The following is a 23,404-nucleotide window of genomic DNA, read 5'->3' on the forward strand; positions in this document are numbered from 1 at the left end:
TAGTTGCAAGATGGAATTGTCCTTGGGCCCTCCCACCCACCCTTATGTTGTTGAAATAGGACATGCACACTTTAACAAACCAATCATTTTAGCGACAGGGCCTACCAAACAACTGTGGCTGAAATGATTGGTTTGTTTGGGCCCCCACACCAAAAAAGCTATTCATCTCTCCCTGTACAGACTAAACAGGCTCTACCGAGGCAAGATGTCGTCCTCATCCTCAACCTCTGATTCCTCTCCCCCACACAGTGTGTACTTCCTCCTCCTCACACATTATCAATTCGTCCCCGCTGGACTCCACAACCACAGGTCCCTCTGCACTATCTGGAGGGCAGTGCTGTACTTCATTGAGGAATTGATTATTCATTTTTATAAACATCATTTTTTCAATGTTGTGAGGAAGCAACCTCCTTCGCCGCTCACTGACCAGGTTACCCGCTGCACTAAAAACTCTTTCCGAGTACACACTGGAGGGGGGACAACTCAGGTAAAATAGAGCCAGTTTGAACAGGGGCTTCCAAACTGCCTTTTTTTCCTGCCAGTAACAATATGGACTGTCTGACATGTCTATTTGGATGGTGTCAGCAAAATAATCCTCCACCATTTTTTCAATTGTGACAGCATCCAATGCAGCGAGAGTAGACATGTCTGCAATGGTTGGCAGGTCCTTCAGTCCGGACCAGATGTTATCAGCATCCCCGCCAGTGCTTCTTTTAGGAAAACTGAGCTTTTTCCTCGCATCCATAGATGTGGAAGAAAATGAGGGTGGAGCTGTTGGCATGTCACGGTCCTCTTCAGAGGACAATCTCCTGACCAGCAGGTCTTTGCACCGCTGTAGACTTGTGTCCGCCGGAAACAGAGACACAACATACGCTTTAAACCGAGGATCGAGCACGGTGGCCAGAATGTATTCCTCTGACTTTAAAAGAGTGACCACCCTCGGATCCTGGCAAAGCGTACGAAGGGCTACATCCACAAGAGCTACATGCTTGGTGTAATCGCAATGGTTTACCAGCTCCTCCCTCACTTTCTCCAGCTGATTCTGCAACAGCCTGATCAGGGGAATCACCTGACTCAAGCTGGCAGTGTCGGAACTAACTTCTCGTGTGGCAAGTTCAAACGGCTGGAGAACCTTGCACAACACGGAAATCAGTCTCCACTGCGCTTGACTCAGGCGCATCCCCACTCCTTTGCCTATGTCGTAGGTGGCTGTGTAGGCCTGAATGGCCTTTTGCTGCTCCTCCATCCTCTGCAGCATATAGAGGGTGGAGTTCCAGCATGTCACAACCTCTTGTTTGAGGTGATGGCAGGGCAGGTTCATGCTTTTTTGATGTGCCTCTACTCTGCGGTAGGCACTGGCTGAATGCCGAAAGTGTCCAGCAATTTTGCGCGTCACCGCAAGCATCTCCTGTACACCCCTGTCACTCTTCAGGTAATACTGCACCACCAAATTAATGGTGTGGGCAAAACATGGGACGTGCTGGAAATTGCCCATATTTAATGCCCGCACAATGTTACTGGCATTGTCTGACACCACAAATCCCCATGAGAGTCTAAGTGGGGTAAGCCACTGGGAGATAATTTCCCTGTGTCTCTAATATGTTGTCAGCGTTGTGCCTCTTATTAAAGCCTGTAATACACAATGTTGCCTGCCTTTGCACGAGCAGCCATTTTGTAGATGCTGCTCTGAGGCAGCTGTTGCTGCGGAAGGGGATGCATCTACCCAGTGGGCTGTCACAGTCATATAGTCCTTCGTTTGGCCAGAACCACTTGTCCACATGTCCGTGGTTAAGTGGGTACAACCACATTTTTTAGAGCACTGAGGACACTTGATCGTACTTCTCTGTACATCTTTGGTATCGCCTGCCTAGTGAAGTGGAATCTCGACGGGATTTGGTACCAGGGACACAATACCTCCTTCAACCCTCTAAATCCCACTCCACTGATGGCGGAGACCGGGCGCACGTTTAACACCAACAATGCAGTTACAGCCGCAGTTATACGCTTTGCAATAGGGTGACTACTATCGTATTTTGTGGTCATGGCAAACGACTGTTGGACGGTCAATTGTTTTGTGAAAGACTTAGCGGTCTTACGACTTCCCCTCTGGGAAGATGACCGACTAACAGCAGCAACAGCAGCAGTGGCAGTAGTAGGCGTACCGCTGCAGGATTCCTCGGATGAATCCCGTATTGAAGAGGACTCAGTCTGCTGCTGACTTGGGCTGCAGGACTGAATCTGATGGAGATCGTGGAAGAAGTTGACGAGGAGGGTGTTGCTGGTGTGTATCCAACTGGACCACGGGATTTAGGTGTCCCTGTACCGATGACGGTCCTAGCCCCAGTTCCTGAACTAACCACTGAACTATGAAGGTTGTTCAGGCGACGTATAAGGGAGGATGTCCCTAGGTGGGCAAAATCCTTACCCCTGCTTATTTGAGCTTTACATAAGCTACATATGGCCATACATTGGTTGTCCGGATTTGGATAAAAATAACTCCAGACCGAAGAGGTGCATTTTTTGGTCTTCTGACCAGGCATGACGATGGGCTTTTTCATCCCATGGACATCAACTGTTTCCCCCCTGGTGCCTCATTTACAATAACCACATCACCATCCTCATCATCAAGTTCCTCCACAGCGCCAGCTACATCAATAGCCTCCTCCCGAGCCACCTCTTCCCGTACAGTCATGGGAAGGTCAGGCTTGACAACCACCAACACCCTTGGACTCGCCTTGGGGATTTGTGATAATTTCTCTTTAGAAGGCCGAGTTGTTTGCTGTTTTGTTGCTGACAGCATAACTCTCTTCAATTTTTTGTAGGTGGGGGGAGGAGGAAGAGGGCTAAGATCCGTGGGTGAAGCTGAACCACTAGTCATGAACACGGGCCAGGGCCTAAGCCGCTCCTTGCCACTCCGTGTCGTAAATGGCATATTGGAAACTTTCTCCGCAGATGATTTTAAGTTTCTCTTTTTGCTACTTTTACTTAACTTGGGCTTTTTGGATTTTACATGCCCTGTACTAGGAGATTGGGCATCGGGCTTGGAAGACGACGTTGATGGCATTTTATCGTCTATGTCATGACTAGTGGCAGCAGCTTCAGCATTAGGAGGAAGTGGGTCTGGATCTTTCCCTACTTTATCCTCCAAATTTTTGGTCTCCATTATATGTAGCACAAGATACTGCAGAATGTGTGAACTTGGTAATATTGCAGACAGTACCAATGGACTTATACTGCTGGATTGGTTTTGCAAATTTAGTTATAATTATTTTTTTTTTTTATTATTTTTTTTAGTGTGTTTTTATAACTTTTTTTTTATTTTTTAAAAACTTGGGAATAATGGGTAAATAACTATGCCCTTAGAAGCACAGAGCACAGCACACAGCACCACTGGACTTTTACTGCTGAATGTGTGAACTTGGTAATATTGCAGTACCAATGGGCTTATACTGCAGGATTGGTTTTGCAAATTTAGTTGTAATTAATTAATTTGTTTTTTAATTTAAAAAAAAAAATACAAAAAAATAATTAAACTTTTTTTTATTTTTTAAAACACTTGGGAATAATGGGGAAATAACTATGCCCTTAGAAGCACAGAGCACAGGACACAGCACCACTGGACTGAGCACAGCACAGCACTGAACTGAACAGCACGAGATCTACCAGGACAGAGGACCACCTAACACACCCTCCCTCTACCCTGATCAATGCCCGAGTGAAGATGGCGGCGACTAGCGGGGAATTTATAGGATCCGAGTATCGCGAGATCCGACAGCGGGATTATGACGCCGAGCCTCGGTTTCAAGTTTTCATTTGGCGCCAATACCCGGATCTGTCTCGGATCCGACTCGGATCGGAAAGGTTCGGGTGGGCTCGGATTCACAAAATCCGAGTGCGCTCATCTCTAATATATATATATATACGTAATGCTGATTGTGAAAGTATTTGTGAATGTACAAGTTATAACATGCTGTGTAAGGCACCGTACAGTCATATACATAAGTATTGCGATTTAAGTGTGTTATAATAATAGGTAAGCAGCCTAGATTACAGTGATGGGAATAGCAAGAATAACAGAAACACAGAAATCAATACAATGACATCATACCAGATGAGCTGCTTAATTAATCCCGGTGATATATGCATGTACACACCCATAGGTGAAAAGTGATGGGTAATATCAGCTCCCAGGTAAAAAAACAACAACTCTGCATGTAAACATGATGATCACTTACACAGAGGAGATATAATGTCTTCTATTGCATTTCTTATTATTTCTCCTGGAACAAATTTTATCTCCCACTGACAAGATAATCAGCTGGTGTGAATGTAATCTGTGGAAATCTTCCTTTCTCCTGAATGAGGACCCCTCGCACGTGTGCATACCAGGGAGACAGACACGCTGCATAATACACGAGATATGTTTTTTGTAAGTAATGAGCTTCCGGTCTGTGCGGTCCACCCGACTTCCGGTGTGTGCGGTCCACCCGACTTCCGGTGTATGCGGTCCACCCGACTTCCGGTGTGTGCGGTCCATCAGACTTCCGGTAAGTGCGTTCCACCTGTGTGCTGGGCATTGATTTTCTACCAGAACAACTTCCGGGTGACCGCTGAGTAGAAGGAAGCAGGAGGAGACATTGTGGTTCCTAGCACTAGGTAATGTTATTATTATTATAATGCGTTGACAGCAGTCCCTAGTGTCTGATTATTATTATTATTATACCTGTGGAGCAGGCTCTAGTGTCTGATTATTATTATTATTATACCTGTCGAGCAGGCTCTGGTGTCCTGTTATTATAGCACAGGTGGAGCAGTCTCTGGTGTCCTGTTATTATAGTACATGTGGAGCAGTCTCTGGTGTCCTGTTATCATAGTACAGGTGGATCAGACTCTGGTGTCCTGTTATTATAGTACAGGTGGAGCAGTCTCTGGTGTCCTGTTATTATAGTACAGGTGGAGCAGGCTCTGGTGTCCTGTTATTATAGTACATGTGGAGCAGTCTTTGGTGTCCTGTTATTATAGTACAGGTGGAGCAGTCTCTGGTGTCCTGTTATTATAGTACAGGTGGAGCAGTCTCTGGTGTCCTGTTATTATAGTACAGGTGGAGCAGTCTCTGGTGTCCTGTTATCATAGTACAGGTGGATCAGACTCTGGTGTCCTGTTATTATAGTACAGGTGGAGCAGGCTCTGGTGTCCTGTTATTATAGTACATGTGGAGCAGTCTCTGGTGTCCTGTTATCATAGTACAGGTGGATCAGACTCTGGTGTCCTGTTATTATAGTACAGGTGGAGCAGGCTCTGGTGTCCTGTTATTATAGTACATGTGGAGCAGTCTCTGGTGTCCTGTTATTATAGTACAGGTGGAGCAGTCGCTGGTGTCCTGTTATTATAGTACATGTGGAGCAGTCTCTGGTGTCCTGTTATTATAGTACAGGTGGAGCAGACTATGGTGTCCTGTTATTATAGTACAGGTGGAGCAGGCTCTGGTGCCCTGTTATTATAGTACAGGTGGAGCAGGCTCTGGTGTCCTGTTATTATAGTACAGGTTGAGCAGGCTCTGGTGTCCTGTTATTATAGTACAGGTGGAGCAGGCTCTGGTGTCCTGTTATTATAGTACATGTGGAGCAGTCTCTGGTGTCCTGTTATCATAGTACAGGTGGATCAGACTCTGGTGTCCTGTTATTATAGTACAGGTGGAGCAGGCTCTGGTGTCCTGTTATTATAGTACATGTGGAGCAGTCTCTGGTGTCCTGTTATTATAGTACAGGTGGAGCAGGCTCTGGTGTCCTGTTATTATAGTACATGTGGAGCAGTCTCTGGTGTCCTGTTATTATAGCACAGGTGGAGCAGTCGCTGGTGTCCTGTTATTATAGTACAGGTGGAGCAGTCTCTGGTGTCCTGTTATTATAGCACAGGTGGAGCAGTCGCTGGTGTCCTGTTATTATAGTACATGTGGAGCAGGCTCTAGTGTCCTGTTATTATAGTACAGGTGGAGCAGGCTCTGGTGTCCTGTTATTATAGTACAGGTGGAGCAGTCGCTGGTGTCCTGTTATTATAGTACAGGTGGAGCAGCCTCTGGTGTCCTGTTATCATAGTACAGGTGGATCAGACTCTGGTGTCCTGTTATTATAGTACAGGTGGAGCAGGCTCTGGTGTCCTGTTATTATAGTACAGGTGGAGCAGTCTCTGGTGTCCTGTTATTATAGCACAGGTGGAGCAGGCTCTGGTGTCCTGGTATTATAGTACAGGTGGAGCAGTCTCTGGTGTCCTGTTATTATAGTACAGGTGGAGCAGACTCTGGTGTCCTGTTATTATAGTACAGGTGGAGCAGTCTCTGGTGTCCTGTTATTATAGTACAGGTGGAGCAGGCTCTGGTGTCCTGTTATTATAGTACAGGTGGAGCAGGCTCTGGTGTCCTGTTATTATAGTACAGGTGGAGCAGGCTCTGGTGCCCTGTTATTATAGTACAGGTGGAGCAGGCTCTGGTGTCCTGTTATTATAGTACAGGTTGAGCAGGCTCTGGTGTCCTGTTATTATAGTACAGGTGGAGCAGGCTCTGGTGTCCTGTTATTATAGTACATGTGGAGCAGTCTCTGGTGTCCTGTTATCATAGTACAGGTGGATCAGACTCTGGTGTCCTGTTATTATAGTACAGGTGGAGCAGGCTCTGGTGTCCTGTTATTATAGTACATGTGGAGCAGTCTCTGGTGTCCTGTTATTATAGTACAGGTGGAGCAGGCTCTGGTGTCCTGTTATTATAGTACATGTGGAGCAGTCTCTGGTGTCCTGTTATTATAGCACAGGTGGAGCAGTCGCTGGTGTCCTGTTATTATAGTACAGGTGGAGCAGTCTCTGGTGTCCTGTTATTATAGCACAGGTGGAGCAGTCGCTGGTGTCCTGTTATTATAGTACATGTGGAGCAGGCTCTAGTGTCCTGTTATTATAGTACAGGTGGAGCAGGCTCTGGTGTCCTGTTATTATAGTACAGGTGGAGCAGTCGCTGGTGTCCTGTTATTATAGTACAGGTGGAGCAGCCTCTGGTGTCCTGTTATCATAGTACAGGTGGATCAGACTCTGGTGTCCTGTTATTATAGTACAGGTGGAGCAGGCTCTGGTGTCCTGTTATTATAGTACAGGTGGAGCAGTCTCTGGTGTCCTGTTATTATAGCACAGGTGGAGCAGGCTCTGGTGTCCTGGTATTATAGTACAGGTGGAGCAGTCTCTGGTGTCCTGTTATTATAGTACAGGTGGAGCAGACTCTGGTGTCCTGTTATTATAGTACAGGTGGAGCAGTCTCTGGTGTCCTGTTATTATAGTACAGGTGGAGCAGGCTCTGGTGTCCTGTTATTATAGTACAGGTGGAGCAGGCTCTGGTGTCCTGTTATTATAGTACAGGTGGAGCAGGCTCTGGTGTCCTGTTATTATAGTACAGGTGGAGCAGTCGCTGGTGTCCTGTTATTATAGTACAGGTGGAGCAGTCTCTGGTGTCCTGTTATTATAGCACAGGTGGAGCAGGCTCTGGTGTCCTGGTATTATAGTACAGGTGGAGCAGTCTCTGGTGTCCTGTTATTATAGTACAGGTGGAGCAGACTCTGGTATCCTGTTATTATAGTACAGGTGGAGCAGTCTCTGGTGTCCTGTTATTATAGTACAGGTGGAGCAGGCTCTGGTGTCCTGTTATTATAGCACAGGTGGAGCAGGCTCTGGTGTCCTGGTATTATAGCACAGGTGGAGCAGTCTCTGGTGTCCTGTTATTATAGTACAGGTGGAGCAGTCTCTGGTGTCCTGGTATTATAGTACAGATGGAGCAGACTCTGGTGGCCTGTTATTATAGCACAGGTGGAGCAGGCTCTGGTGTCCTGTTATTATAGTACAGATGGAGCAGACTCTGGTGGCCTGTTATTATAGCACAGGTGGAGCAGGCTCTGGTGTCCTGTTATTATAGTACAGATGGAGCAGACTCTGGTGTCCTGTTATTATAGTACAGGTGGAGCAGGCTCTGGTGTCCTGTTATTATAGTACAGGTGGGGCAGTCTCTGGTGTCCTGTTATAGTACAGGTGGGGCAGTCTCTGGTGTCCTGTTATTATAGCACAGGTGGAGCAGGCTCTGGTGTCCTGGTATTATAGTACAGGTGGAGCAGGCTCTGGTGTCCTGTTATTATAGTACAGGTGGAGCAGGCTCTGGTGTCCTGTTATAGTACAGATGGAGCAGACTCTGGTGTCCTATTAATATATTACAGGTGGAGCAGTCTCTGGTGTCCTGTTATTATAGTACAGGTGGGGCAGTCTCTGGTGTCCTGTTATTATAGTACAGGTGGAGCAGGCTCTGGTGTCCTGTTATTATAGTACAGGTGGGGCAGTCTCTGGTGTCCTGTTATTATAGTACAGGTGGGGCAGACTCTGGTGTCCTGTTATAGTACAGGTGGGGCAGTCTCTGGTTTTCCTGTTATTATAGCACAGGTGGAGCAGGCTCCGGTGTCCTGGTATTATAGTACAGGTGGGGCAGACTCTGGTGTCCTGTTATTATAGTACAGGTGGAGCAGGTTCTGGTGTCCTGTTATAGTACAGATGGAGCAGACTCTGGTGTCCTGTTGTTATAGTACAGATGGAGTAGACTCTGGTGTCCTGTTATTATAGTACAGGTGGGGCAGACTCTGGTGTCCTGTTATTATAGTACAGGTGGGGCAGTCTCTGGTGTCCTGTTATTATAGCACAGGTGGAGCAGGCTCTGGTGTCCTGGTATTATAGTACAGGTGGGGCAGACTCTGGTGTCCTGTTATTATAGTACAGGTGGGGCAGTCTCTGGTGTCCTGTTATTATAGCACAGGTGGAGCAGGCTCTGGTGTCCTGGTATTATAGTACAGGTGGAGCAGGCTCTGGTGTCCTGGTATTATAGTACAGGTGGGGCAGACTCTGGTGTCCTGTTATTATAGTACAGGTGGGGCAGTCTCTGGTGTCCTGTTATTATAGCACAGGTGGAGCAGGCTCTGGTGTCCTGGTATTATAGTACAGGTGGAGCAGGCTCTGGTGTCCTGTTATTATAGTACAGGTGGGGCAGTCTCTGGTGTCCTGTTGTTATAGTACAGATGGAGTAGACTCTGGTGTCCTGTTATTATAGTACAGGTGGAGCAGTCGCTGGTGTCCTGTTATTATAGTACAGGTGGAGCAGGCTCTGGTGTCCTGTTATTATAGTACAGGTGGAGTAGACTCTGGTGTCCTGTTATTATAGTACAGGTGGAGCAGGCTCTGGTGTCCTGTTATAGTACAGGTGGGGCAGTCTCTGGTGTCCTGTTATTATAGTACAGGTGGAGCAGACTCTGGTGTCCTGTTATTATAGTACAGGTGGAGCAGACTTTGGTGTCCCGTTATTATAGTACAGGTGGAGCAGACTCTGGTGTCCTGTTATAGTACAGATGGAGCAGACTCTGCTGTCCTGTTGTTATAGTACAGATGGAGTAGACTCTGGTGTCCTGTTGTTATAGTACAGATGGAGCAGGCTCTAGTGTCCTGTTATAGTACAGGTGGGGCAGTCTCTGGTGTCCTGTTATTATAGTACAGATGGAGCAGGCTCTGGTGTCCTGTTATTATAGTACAGATGGAGCATTGGTAATGAAGCTCAAGGTGTGTGGTGCAAATTGCATTGTGCCGGTGGGTTGGTCCTTTGTCTCTGTCTGTCTGTCGCTCGCTCAGATCTGTGAGATCCTCTATAGAAACAATTTTATTACAATTTTTAAAGCATCGTTTTATGTTTATTTATAAAATGTACAGGAATATTGTTTTGTAGTCCTGTCATGGTCCTGTCATGGTTCACCTCCTACCTTGCTGACCGTTCCTTCTCTGTCTCCACCTCTGGATCCCTCTCCCCCCCCTCTTCCCTTCCAGTAGGGGTCCCCCAAGGCTCTGTTCTCGGACCCCTACTCTTCTCTCTTTACACCTCTTCCCTGGGGAAACTCATCAGCTCTTTTGGTCTCCAGTACCACCTTTATGCCGATGACACCCAACTCTACCTTTCCTCTCCCGATCTCTCTTCCTCCCTCCTCTCCAGGGTGTCTGCCTGCCTCTCTGCCATCTCCTCCTGGATGTCCTCCAGATTCCTTAAACTTAATCTCGCTAAAACCGAACTTATTGTTTTTCCTCCTGCTCATTCCCCCTCCCCTTCCGATCTTTCTATCTCTGTCCTCAACTCCTCTATTTCCCCTGTTCCTCAACTTCGCTGCCTCGGTGTCATCCTTGACTCCTCTCTCTCCTTTGCTCCTCACATTCTCTCTCTCGCCAAATCCTGCCGCTTCCAGCTGCGGAATATCGCACGCTTTCGGCCCTTCCTCTCCCAAGATGCCACTAAGGCTCTTGTCCACGCTCTTATCATCTCCCGCTTGGACTACTGCAACCTCCTCCTTACCGGCCTCCCCCGCTCTCATCTCGCTCCCCTTCGCTCTGTACTGAATGCAGCCGCTCGGCTCATTTTCCTTTCTCGCCGCTCCTCTTCTGTCTCCCCCCTATACCAATCCCTTCACTGGCTCCCCTTCCCCTACAGAATAGTGTTCAAGCTCCTTACACTTACCTTCAAGGCTCTCTCCAACTCCACTGCTCCCTACATCTCCAACCTTATTTCCATCCACGCTCCATCCCGCCCTCTGCGTTCGGCTAATGACCGTCGCCTCACCTCCCCCCTGGTCACCTCCTCCCATGCTCGCATCCAAGACTTCTCCCGCGCTGCCCCCCTTCACTGGAACCAGCTCCCCCGCTCCATCAGAACATCCCCCAACTTGTCCAGCTTCAAACGGGCCTTAAAAACCCACCTCTTCCTCAAAGCCTTCCAGTCCCCCACCTAACCGACCTCCTTCCAGCCTCCCACCTACCGCCGTCCCTATCCTGCCCTCCTCCTGCCTCCCTCCTCTTAATTCTCCTCTCCCCCCTCTCCCTCTCTCCGTTCTCCCCCTTTCCTCCTCCCACCCTTGTGTCTCTGTCCGTCCTACCCTCCCCTTAGATTGTACGCTCCTTTGAGCAGGGCCTCCTCTCCTCCTGTTCTCCACCACCTTAACTCTGCTCTCCAGCTCCTTGTCTCTTCCGTGGGGTCCTCCTGCCCCTCTAGCTTCACCGCAGGGGGCTCTCACCTTTCATCTAGCTGTACTTTGAGCTTCTGAGTTACTGTGCTTTTTGTTAACTGTACCGTGCTGTCTCACCCTGTATCGCGTCTCTGTATGTCCCTGTACGGCGCCACGGATACCTAGTGGCGCCTTATAAATAAAAATTAATAATAATAATAATAATTGTAGGTGTTACACTGTTTATTTTCTTGTACATGGGGGGCATCTTTAAAATGTATACACTGATATTCTAAATCTGTCTTAATAAAATATATAGTTGATATTCTCTTTTATTCTTCTCTGTATTTCCTCACCATAGCCCCCATGTGCACAGCTCTGTGCCCACACTATACACAACGTTTTGTGGTGACCTTAGATCCTCCTTTATAAAGTTTATTCTTCCTGTGATCCTCTCCTCTCACTTGTATATAGGAGACTGTTAGGAGAGAGGTGGTATTTGTAAGATAGATCCTTCTTGTATATTATACACAAAAAAAACAACTCCATATAGGTAGAGTTTAATTTTGCTTTTAATTGTTGTCTCCCTCAATACACAGAATTACACAGTGGTGAAGAAGACCTCCGGTTAGTGTCAGACACCCAGCAGCCATCCCTGTGTGTCAGGAGGATTGAGCAGGACCCAGAGCCCCATCACGGTGCCTCCACCTCACTCACTGATACATGAGAGAGACAATGACCAGAAGATCCTGGAACTGACCAACAAGATCATTCAGCTGCTGACTGGAGAGGTGACTGCTGGGAATGGGACATTATACAGTAACACCAGGGGATGTGTCTGGGTGATGACCATTGTGTGTGTCAGGTTCCTATAAGGTGGATGATGTCACTGTCTATTTCTCCATGCAGGAGGGGGAGTATATATAGGAGGACACAAGGGTCTGTACAAGGACGTGATGATGGAGAATCACCAGCCCCTCACATCACTGGGTAAGAGAAACTTTAATTTATTGTAAAGGAGAGAGCAGTTTTTAGGGCCATCTATATACACATTATCTGGTTATCACCTACAAACAATGCACTCAGTCATTATGTGTCTCCTACAGATGGATCCAGTAACAGAAATACCCCAGAGAGATGTCCCAAAGCTTGTATAGAGGAAAATCACAGTGTCCCACAAATGTATCAGGTAAATTTGAATTTAGGGTCAGCGAATACTAAACTAACTTTTGAAATATACAGTCTGTATAGCCACTGCCTATGTCTTATACCTTTACTTTCTTCTGTTTAATCTCAATGAAATCCAACATCAGGGTGAATATCTGACTGATATTAAAGTAGAAGATACAGAGGGAGAAGAAAAGACGTATGTGAGGGGTGATCAGCAGTGTAAGGAGGAGGAAATCCCTACAGATATCAGCACAGGTGAGTAATAAACACTTATTACAGAAAAGAGTCACATTCTCCTTGTTCAGTCACTACAACAATCTCTTATTCTACACCTTCCTCTGTCAGTACAAACTAATGAGGACAAATTATCTACCCAGCGGGCGGTCAGAAACCATCAGCCCCTATTAGACTCTTAGGGGTAAATTTACCAAGCTGCAGGTTTGAAAAAGTGGAGATGTCGCCTATAGCAACCAATCAGTTTCTAACTGTTAATTTGTCGATTGTGCTAAATAAATGATAACTAGAATCTGATTGGTTACTATAGGCAACAACTGCACTTTTTCAAACTCGCAGCTTGATAAATTTACCCCCTGCTCTCCTCCTCACATCATATCATTGTCCTACCAGCCCAGAGATCTGACCAGTCTCCTCCCCACACTCTCTGGTGATTCTCATACATCAGGAGCCATCAGCCCCTATTAGACTCCTGCTCTCCTCCTCACATCATATCATTGTGCTACCAGCCCAGAGATCTGACCAGTCTCCTCCTCACACTCTCTGGTGATTCTCATACATCAGGAGCCATCAGCCCCTATTAGACTCCTGCTCTCCTCCTCACATCATATCATTGTGCTACCAGCCCAGAGATCTGACCAGTCTCCTCCTCACACTCTCGGGTGATACTCATACATCAGGAGCCATCAGCCCCTATTAGACTCCTGCTCTCCTCCTCACATCATATCATTGTGCTACCAGCCCAGAGATCTGACCAGTCTCCTCCTCACACTCTCTGGTGATTCTCATACATCAGGAGCCATCAGCCCCTATTAGACTCCTGCTCTCCTCCTCACATCATATCATTGTGCTACCAGCTCAGAGATCTGACCAGTCTCCTCCTCACACTCTCTGGTGATTCTCATACATCAGGAGCCATCAGCCCCTATTAGACTCCTGCTCTCCTCCTCACATCATATCATTGTGCTACCAGCTCAGAGATCTGACCAGTCTCCTCCTCACACTCTCTGGTGATTCTCATACATCAGGAGCCATCAGCCCCTATTAGACTCCTGCTCTCCTCCTCACATCATATCATTGTGCTACCAGCTCAGAGATCTGACCAGTCTCCTCCTCACACTCTCTGGTGATTCTCATACATCAGGAGCCATCAGCCCCTATTAGACTCCTGCTCTCCTCCTCACATCATATCATTGTGTTACCAGCCCAGAGATCTGACCAGTCTCCTCCCCACACTCTCTGGTGATTCTCATACATCAGGAGCCATCAGCCCCTATTAGACTCCTGCTCTCCTCCTCACATCATATCATTGTGCTACCAGCCCAGAGATCTGACCAGTCTCCTCCCCACACTCTCTGGTGATTCTCATACATCAGGAGCCATCAGTCCCTATTAGACTCCTGCTCTCCTCCTCACATCATATCATTGTGCTACCAGCCCAGAGATCTGACCAGTCTCCTCCCCACACTTTGGTGATTCTCATACATCAGGAGCCATCAGCCCCTATTAGACTCCTGCTCTCCTCCTCACATCATATCATTGTGTTACCAGCCCAGAGATCTGACCAGTCTCCTCCCCACACTCTCTGGTGATTCTCATACATCAGGAGCCATCAGTCCCTATTAGACTCCTGCTCTCCTCCTCACATCATATCATTGTGCTACCGGCCCAGAGATCTGACCAGTCTCCTCCCCACACTCTCTGGTGATTCTCATACATCAGGAGCCATCAGCCCCTATTAGACTCCTGCTCTCCTCCTCACATAATATCATTGTGCTACCAGCTCAGAGATCTGACCAGTCTCCTCCTCACACTCTCTGGTGATTCTCATACATCAGGAGCCATCAGCCCCTATTAGTCTCCTGCTCTCCTCCTCACATCATATCATTGTGTTACCAGCTCAGAGATCTGACCAGTCTCCTCCCCACACTCTCTGGTGATTCTCATACATCAGGAGCCATCAGCCCCTATTAGACTCCTGCTCTCCTCCTCACATCATATCATTGTGTTACCAGCCCAGAGATCTGACCAGTCTCCTCCCCACACTCTCTGGTGATTCTCATACATCAGGAGCCATCAGTCCCTATTAGACTCCTGCTCTCCTCCTCACATCATATCATTGTGCTACCGGCCCAGAGATCTGACCAGTCTCCTCCCCACACTCTCTGGTGATTCTCATACATCAGGAGCCATCAGCCCCTATTAGACTCCTGCTCTCCTCCTCACATAATATCATTGTGCTACCAGCCCAGAGATCTGACCAGTCTCCTCCTCACACACTCTGGTGATTCTCATACATCAGGAGGCATCAGCCCCTATTAGACTCCTGCTCTCCTCCTCACATCATATCATTGTGCTACCAGCCCAGAGATCTGACCAGTCTCCTCCCCACACACTCTGGTGATTCTCATACATCAGGAGCCATCAGCACCTATTAGACTCCTGCTCTCCTCCTCACACCATATCATTGTGCTACCAGCCCAGAGATCTGACCAGTCTCCTCCCCACACTCTCTGGTGATTCTCATACATCAGGAGCCATCAGTCCCTATTAGACTCCTGCTCTCCTCCTCACATCATATCATTGTGCTACCAGCCCAGAGATCTGACCAGTCTCCTCCCCACACTTTGGTGATTCTCATACATCAGGAGCCATCAGCCCCTATTAGACTCCTGCTCTCCTCCTCACATCATATCATTGTGCTACCGGCCCAGAGATCTGACCAGTCTCCTCCCCACACTCTCTGGTGATTCTCATACATCAGGAGCCATCAGCTCCTATTAGACTCCTGCTCTCCTCCTCACATCATATCATTGTGCTACCAGCCCAGAGATCTGACCAGTCTCCTCCCCACACTCTGGTGATTCTCATACATCAGGAGCCATCAGCCCCTATTAGTCTCCTGCTCTCCTCCTCACATCATATCATTGTGTTACCAGCCCAGAGATCTGACCAGTCTCCTCCCCACACTCTGGTGATTCTCATACATCAGGAGCCATCAGCCCCTATTAGACTCCTGCTCTCCTCCTCACATCATTACATTCTGATCAGTCTCCTCCTCACATATTAATGTTTGTAATAAATCAGTACATTGTACAACACCATTGTGGTTCCACCACTGAGCAATGGGATGAGACCCACCATTAACCATGATGAGAGGCGGATTGGGTATTTAGAGTGGTCCTGGAAAATATTATGAAAGTGGCCTCATGTGGTAGGTGTAGCAAATGATCAGTAAATGGGGTCAAGTCAACAGGATGTGGACCACCGTTGTTGGTGCCACCATGCACCCGGATGTAGAAGTAACCAGCACACAATGGGTGTAGTTACCGCTTTAGACAGTGTTACGCTATCCTTCAACCACTTTCTCTCCAAACACACTGACAACGCTGCACTCACCATTGTTAGGAAGGTAGAGGGACATCTCTCCCTATAGTCGGGACAAAGTCCCGAGTGTGCGAAACAGACCCACTACAATTGAAACAGTTCACAGGCAGTCTCTCCTACCTGTTCTTGCAACTATCGCTATCTGCTGATGTCTTAAGCTCATCTGCTGCCTTACTGGATTCTGGAATGTTGGGGCCCTGTTTGGAAAAGGGATAGATACTTTTCACCTCTTGAAAAGCTGAGCATTTGACTCCCCCCAGCCACTCCAACATTAAATCAATAGGTTTATTTCTCCCAATGACCGCCGCAACATTACATCAATACTACATTCACACACACTACAGCAATCAGCAATACCCCCACATTACATTATTAGTAACCCCAATACATCAATACATACTTTCCACACACCACAATCAGTACCACATTCACACACACTACAGCAATCGGCAATACTCCCCACATTCCAACAATACCACCCACCCCTCCTACACACACATACCTACTACAGTAACACCCTCACAGACACATACTACAGCAATGCCACCACCAATCCCACACTAGAGCACCCAATGAAATGTATTGAGTATCATCATCATCATTAACATTTATTTATATAGCGCCAGCAAATTCCGTAGCGCTTTACAATTGGGAACAAACATTAATAAGACAATACTGGGTAATACATACAGACAGAGAGGTAAGAGAACCCTGCTCGAAAGCTTACAATCTATAGGAATATACCAAATATATCCATGCATACTCAGCCATTCCTTAATATAAGTGTTCCATGTATGGGGGCTAATGCACCAGACAGCTTCTAATTACATGTATAACATGTATTTTGGACAACGATGTATTTATCAGCCAGCAAAGACTATATCACTTAGCATCTGAACTATGATACAACAGCACACCCTACTTGTAGGTATTTAATCTTGAATAGAGCATGCTTGAAATTGCTTCCATAGGCAAGTGCAAGGACTCTTACAGGTGCCCAGTTTCCAACAAGCCCTTGCCCTGACTCAGTCTGGAAGGACAGTGTAACTTATATATACAGCACTTATACTGAGTGGATAGATTAAGCCGTCCTGCACTGGGAGCTGCAGCGGCTGCATGCACATAGGCATTGCCTTAAGGCTCCTGGCTGTAAGTAAAGTTGTCAGTGTTGGAGGAGGGATTCCCCATGTTTACTATATGGGGCCAATCTAATAGAGGGGAGGTTGTCCACAAGTGGATACACAGTATAAGGAACAGTATATTGAAAGATTATACATTTTAAAAATAAATTCTGTTTTGGAGAATTCTCCTTGCTTAATTAAACACAGAACATTACACCTACTACTTTGTTAAAAAGTGGTATTACTAGTGGTAGTAGGTGTTATTATTAGTACTAGTGGTGGTAGCTGTGATTATTAGTACTAGTGGTAGGTGTGATTATTAGTACTAGTGGTAGTGGCTGTGATTGTTACTACTAGCGGTGGTAGCTGTGATTGTTAGTACTAGTGGTGGTAGCTGTGATTGTTAGTACTAGTGGTGGTAGCTGTGATTGTTACTACTAGCGGTGGTAGCTGTGATTGTTAGTACTAGCGGTGGTAGCTGTGATTGTTAGTACTGGTGGTGGTAGCTGTGATTGTTAGTACTAGCGGTGGTAGCTGTGATTGTTAGTACTAGTGGTGGTAGCTGTGATTGTTAGTACTAGCGGTGGTAGCTGTGATTGTTAGTACTAGCGGTGGTAGCTGTGATTGTTAGTACTAGCGGTGGTAGCTGTGATTGTTGGTACTAGCGGTGGTAGCTGTGATTGTTAGTACTAGCAGTGGTAGCTGTGATTGTTAGTACTAGCAGTGGTAGCTGTGATTGTTACTACTAGCGGTGGTAGCTGTGATTGTTACTACTAGCGGTGGTAGCTGTGATTGTTAGTACTAGCGGTGGTAGCTGTGATTGTTAGTACTAGTGGTGGTAGCTGTGATTGTTAGTACTAGTGGTGGTAGCTGTGATTGTTAGTACTAGCGGTGGTAGCTGTGATTGTTACTACTAGCGGTGGTAGCTGTGATTGTTAGTACTAGCGGTGGTAGCTGTGATTGTTAGTACTAGTGGTGGTAGCTGTGATTGTTAGTACTAGCAGTGGTAGCTGTGATTGTTGGTACTAGCGGTGGTAGCTGTGATTGTTACTACTAGCGGTGGTAGCTGTGATTGTTAGTACTAGCGGTGGTAGCTGTGATTGTTAGTACTAGTGGTGGTAGCTGTGATTGTTAGTACTAGCGGTGGTAGCTGTGATTGTTAGTACTAGCGGTGGTAGCTGTGATTGTTAGTACTAGCGGTGGTAGCTGTGATTGTTGGTACTAGCGGTGGTAGCTGTGATTGTTACTACTAGCGGTAGTAGCTGTGATTGTTAGTACTAGCGGTGGTAGCTGTGATTGTTGGTACTAGCGGTGGTAGCTGTGATTGTTACTACTAGCGGTGGTAGCTGTGATTGTTAGTACTAGCGGTGGTAGCTGTGATTGTTACTACTAGCGGTGGTAGCTGTGATTGTTAGTACTAGTGGTGGTAGCTGTGATTGTTAGTACTAGCGGTGGTAGCTGTTATTGTTAGTACTAGTGGTGGTAGCTGTGATTGTTAGTACTAGCGGTGGTAGCTGTGATTGTTACTACTAGCGGTGGTAGCTGTGATTGTTAGTACTAGTGGTGGTAGCTGTGATTGTTAGTACTAGTGGTGGTAGCTGTGATTGTTACTACTAGCGGTGGTAGCTGTGATTGTTGGTACTAGCGGTGGTAGCTGTGATTGTTAGTACTAGTGGTGGTAGCTGTGATTGTTAGTACTAGTGGTGGTAGCTGTGATTGTTGGTACTAGCGGTGGTAGCTGTGATTGTTACTACTAGCGGTGGTAGCTGTGATTGTTAGTACTAGTGGTGGTAGCTGTGATTGTTACTACTAGCGGTGGTAGCTGTGATTGTTAGTACTAGTGGTGGTAGCTGTGATTGTTACTACTAGCGGTGGTAGCTGTGATTGTTAGTACTAGTGGTGGTAGCTGTGATTGTTACTACTAGCGGTGGTAGCTGTGATTGTTAGTACTAGCGGTGGTAGCTGTGATTGTTACTACTAGCAGTGGTAGCTGTGATTGTTAGTACTAGCGGTGGTAGCTGTGATTGTTAGTACTAGTGGTGGTAGCTGTGATTGTTACTACTAGCGGTGGTAGCTGTGATTGTTACTACTAGCGGTGGTAGCTGTGATTGTTGGTACTAGCGGTGGTAGCTGTGATTGTTAGTACTAGTGGTGGTAGCTGTGATTGTTAGTACTAGTGGTGGTAGCTGTGATTGTTGGTACTAGCGGTGGTAGCTGTGATTGTTACTACTAGCGGTGGTAGCTGTGATTGTTAGTACTAGTGGTGGTAGCTGTGATTGTTACTACTAGCGGTGGTAGCTGTGATTGTTAGTACTAGTGGTGGTAGCTGTGATTGTTACTACTAGCGGTGGTAGCTGTGATTGTTAGTACTAGTGGTGGTAGCTGTGATTGTTACTACTAGCGGTGGTAGCTGTGATTGTTAGTACTAGCGGTGGTAGCTGTGATTGTTACTACTAGCAGTGGTAGCTGTGATTGTTAGTACTAGCGGTGGTAGCTGTGATTGTTAGTACTAGCAGTGGTAGCTGTGATTGTTACTACTAGCGGTGGTAGCTGTGATTGTTAGTACTAGCGGTGGTAGCTGTGATTGTTAGTACTAGCGGTGGTAGCTGTTATTGTTAGTACTAGTGGTGGTAGCTGTGATTGTTAGTACTAGCTGTGGTAGCTGTGATTGTTACTACTAGCGGTGGTAGCTGTGATTGTTAGTACTAGTGGTGGTAGCTGTGATTGTTACTACTAGCGGTGGTAGCTGTGATTGTTAGTACTAGTGGTGGTAGCTGTGATTGTTACTACTAGCGGTGGTAGCTGTGATTGTTACTACTAGCGGTGGTAGCTGTGATTGTTGGTACTAGCGGTGGTAGCTGTGATTGTTAGTACTAGTGGTGGTAGCTGTGATTGTTAGTACTAGTGGTGGTAGCTGTGATTGTTGGTACTAGCGGTGGTAGCTGTGATTGTTACTACTAGCGGTGGTAGCTGTGATTGTTAGTACTAGTGGTGGTAGCTGTGATTGTTACTACTAGCGGTGGTAGCTGTGATTGTTAGTACTAGTGGTGGTAGCTGTGATTGTTACTACTAGCGGTGGTAGCTGTGATTGTTAGTACTAGCGGTGGTAGCTGTGATTGTTAGTACTAGCGGTGGTAGCTGTGATTGTTAGTACTAGCAGTGGTAGCTGTGATTGTTACTACTAGCGGTGGTAGCTGTGATTGTTAGTACTAGTGGTGGTAGCTGTGATTGTTAGTACTAGTGGTGGTAGCTGTGATTGTTGGTACTAGCGGTGGTAGCTGTGATTGTTACTACTAGCGGTGGTAGCTGTGATTGTTAGTACTAGTGGTGGTAGCTGTGATTGTTAGTACTAGCGGTGGTAGCTGTGATTGTTAGTACTAGCGGTGGTAGCTGTTATTGTTAGTACTAGTGGTGGTAGCTGTGATTGTTAGTACTAGCGGTGGTAGCTGTGATTGTTAGTACTAGCGGTGGTAGCTGTGATTGTTAGTACTAGCGGTGGTAGCTGTGATTGTTAGTACTAGTGGTGGTAGCTGTGATTGTTAGTACTAGCGGTGGTAGCTGTGATTGTTGGTACTAGCGGTGGTAGCTGTGATTGTTACTACTAGCGGTGGTAGCTGTGATTGTTAGTACTAGCGGTGGTAGCTGTGATTGTTACTACTAGTGGTGGTAGCTGTGATTGTTAGTACTAGCGGTGGTAGCTGTGATTGTTAGTACTAGCGGTGGTAGCTGTGATTGTTAGTACTAGCGGTGGTAGCTGTTATTGTTAGTACTAGTGGTGGTAGCTGTGATTGTTACTACTAGCGGTGGTAGCTGTGATTGTTAGTACTAGCGGTGGTAGCTGTGATTGTTACTACTAGCGGTGGTAGCTGTGATTGTTAGTACTAGCGGTGGTAGCTGATTGTTAGTACTAGCGGTGGTAGCTGTGATTGTTAGTACTAGCGGTGGTAGCTGTGATTGTTAGTACTAGCGGTGGTAGCTGTGATTGTTGATACTAGCGGTGGTAGCTGTGATTGTTGATCCTAGCGGTGGTAGCTGTGATTGTTAGTACTAGCGGTGGTAGCTGTGATTGTTAGTACTAGCGGTGGTAGCTGTGATTGTTACTACTAGCGGTGGTAGCTGTGATTGTTAGTACTAGCGGTGGTAGCTGTGATTGTTGGTACTAGCGGTGGTAGCTGTGATTGTTACTACTAGCGGTGGTAGCTGTGATTGTTACTACTAGCGGTGGTAGCTGTGATTGTTACTACTAGCGGTGGTAGCTGTGATTGTTGGTACTAGCGGTGGTAGCTGTGATTGTTAGTACTAGTGGTGGTAGCTGTGATTGTTAGTACTAGTGGTGGTAGCTGTGATTGTTGGTACTAGCGGTGGTAGCTGTGATTGTTACTACTAGCGGTGGTAGCTGTGATTGTTAGTACTAGTGGTGGTAGCTGTGATTGTTACTACTAGCGGTGGTAGCTGTGATTGTTAGTACTAGTGGTGGTAGCTGTGATTGTTACTACTAGCGGTGGTAGCTGTGATTGTTAGTACTAGCGGTGGTAGCTGTGATTGTTAGTACTAGCGGTGGTAGCTGTGATTGTTAGTACTAGCGGTGGTAGCTGTGATTGTTACTACTAGCGGTGGTAGCTGTGATTGTTAGTACTAGTGGTGGTAGCTGTGATTGTTAGTACTAGTGGTGGTAGCTGTGATTGTTGGTACTAGCGGTGGTAGCTGTGATTGTTACTACTAGCGGTGGTAGCTGTGATTGTTAGTACTAGCGGTGGTAGCTGTGATTGTTAGTACTAGCGGTGGTAGCTGTGATTGTTAGTACTAGCGGTGGTAGCTGTTATTGTTAGTACTAGTGGTGGTAGCTGTGATTGTTAGTACTAGCGGTGGTAGCTGTGATTGTTAGTACTAGCGGTGGTAGCTGTGATTGTTAGTACTAGCGGTGGTAGCTGTGATTGTTAGTACTAGCGGTGGTAGCTGTGATTGTTAGTACTAGCGGTGGTAGCTGTGATTGTTGGTACTAGCGGTGGTAGCTGTGATTGTTACTACTAGCGGTGGTAGCTGTGATTGTTAGTACTAGCGGTGGTAGCTGTGATTGTTAGTACTAGCGGTGGTAGCTGTGATTGTTAGTACTAGCGGTGGTAGCTGTGATTGTTACTACTAGCGGTGGTAGCTGTGATTGTTAGTACTAGTGGTGGTAGCTGTGATTGTTAGTACTAGTGGTGGTAGCTGTGATTGTTGGTACTAGCGGTGGTAGCTGTGATTGTTACTACTAGCGGTGGTAGCTGTGATTGTTAGTACTAGTGGTGGTAGCTGTGATTGTTAGTACTAGCGGTGGTAGCTGTGATTGTTAGTACTAGCGGTGGTAGCTGTTATTGTTAGTACTAGTGGTGGTAGCTGTGATTGTTAGTACTAGCGGTGGTAGCTGTGATTGTTAGTACTAGCGGTGGTAGCTGTAATTGTTAGTACTAGCGGTGGTAGCTGTGATTGTTGGTACTAGCGGTGGTAGCTGTGATTGTTACTACTAGCGGTGGTAGCTGTGATTGTTACTACTAGCGGTGGTAGCTGTGATTGTTGGTACTAGTGGTGGTAGCTGTGATTGTTAGTACTAGCGGTGGTAGCTGTGATTGTTAGTACTAGCGGTGGTAGCTGTGATTGTTAGTACTAGCGGTGGTAGCTGTGATTGTTAGTACTGGTGGTAGCTGTGATTGTTACTACTAGCAGTGGTAGTTGTGATTGTTACTACTAGCGGTGGTAGCTGTGATTGTTACTACTAGCGGTGGTAGCTGTGATTGTTGGTACTAGTGGTGGTAGCTGTGATTGTTAGTACTAGCGGTGGTAGCTGTGATTGTTAGTACTAGTGGTGGTAGCTGTGATTGTTAGTACTAGCGGTGGTAGCTGTGATTGTTGGTACTAGCGGTGGTAGCTGTGATTGTTACTACTAGCGGTGGTAGCTGTGATTGTTAGTACTAGCGGTGGTAGCTGTTATTGTTAGTACTAGTGGTGGTAGCTGTGATTGTTACTACTAGCGGTGGTAGCTGTGATTGTTAGTACTAGCGGTGGTAGCTGTGATTGTTACTACTAGCGGTGGTAGCTGTGATTGTTGGTACTAGTGGTGGTAGCTGTGATTGTTAGTACTAGCGGTGGTAGCTGTGATTGTTAGTACTAGTGGTGGTAGCTGTGATTGTTAGTACTAGCGGTGGTAGCTGTGATTGTTGGTACTAGCGGTGGTAGCTGTGATTGTTACTACTAGCGGTGGTAGCTGTGATTGTTAGTACTAGCGGTGGTAGCTGTGATTGTTACTACTAGCGGTGGTAGCTGTGATTGTTAGTACTAGCGGTGGTAGCTGTGATTGTTAGTACTAGCGGTGGTAGCTGTGATTGTTAGTACTAGCGGTGGTAGCTGTTATTGTTAGTACTAGTGGTGGTAGCTGTGATTGTTACTACTAGCGGTGGTAGCTGTGATTGT

At 46.6% G+C, this 23,404-nt stretch overlaps 2 protein-coding genes across 9 annotated transcripts in view; one reads left to right on the plus strand and one right to left on the minus strand.

The window, feature by feature from the left end:
• The window catches only part of LOC142160075 (uncharacterized), a 282,721-nt gene that overhangs the window by 183,195 nt on the left and 76,122 nt on the right, over window positions 1-23,404 (plus strand). The window contains exons 13-14 of one of the 4 annotated variants that reach the window (XM_075214979.1): window positions 12,152-12,234; window positions 12,359-12,470. The exons of 2 other annotated variants lie outside the window; for them this stretch is intronic. In XM_075214979.1, coding sequence (XP_075071080.1) covers window positions 12,152-12,234; window positions 12,359-12,470 — 195 coding nt within the window. The remainder of the gene's footprint in view (window positions 1-12,151; window positions 12,235-12,358; window positions 12,471-23,404) is intronic. One more of the 4 variants, XM_075214978.1, reaches the window with a different exon arrangement.
• The window catches only part of LOC142160094 (uncharacterized), a 341,050-nt gene that overhangs the window by 59,567 nt on the left and 258,079 nt on the right, over window positions 1-23,404 (minus strand). The window lies entirely within an intron of this gene.

Source organism: Mixophyes fleayi, chromosome 6, assembly GCF_038048845.1.
Source record: "Mixophyes fleayi isolate aMixFle1 chromosome 6, aMixFle1.hap1, whole genome shotgun sequence".
NCBI lineage: Eukaryota > Metazoa > Chordata > Amphibia > Anura > Limnodynastidae > Mixophyes > Mixophyes fleayi.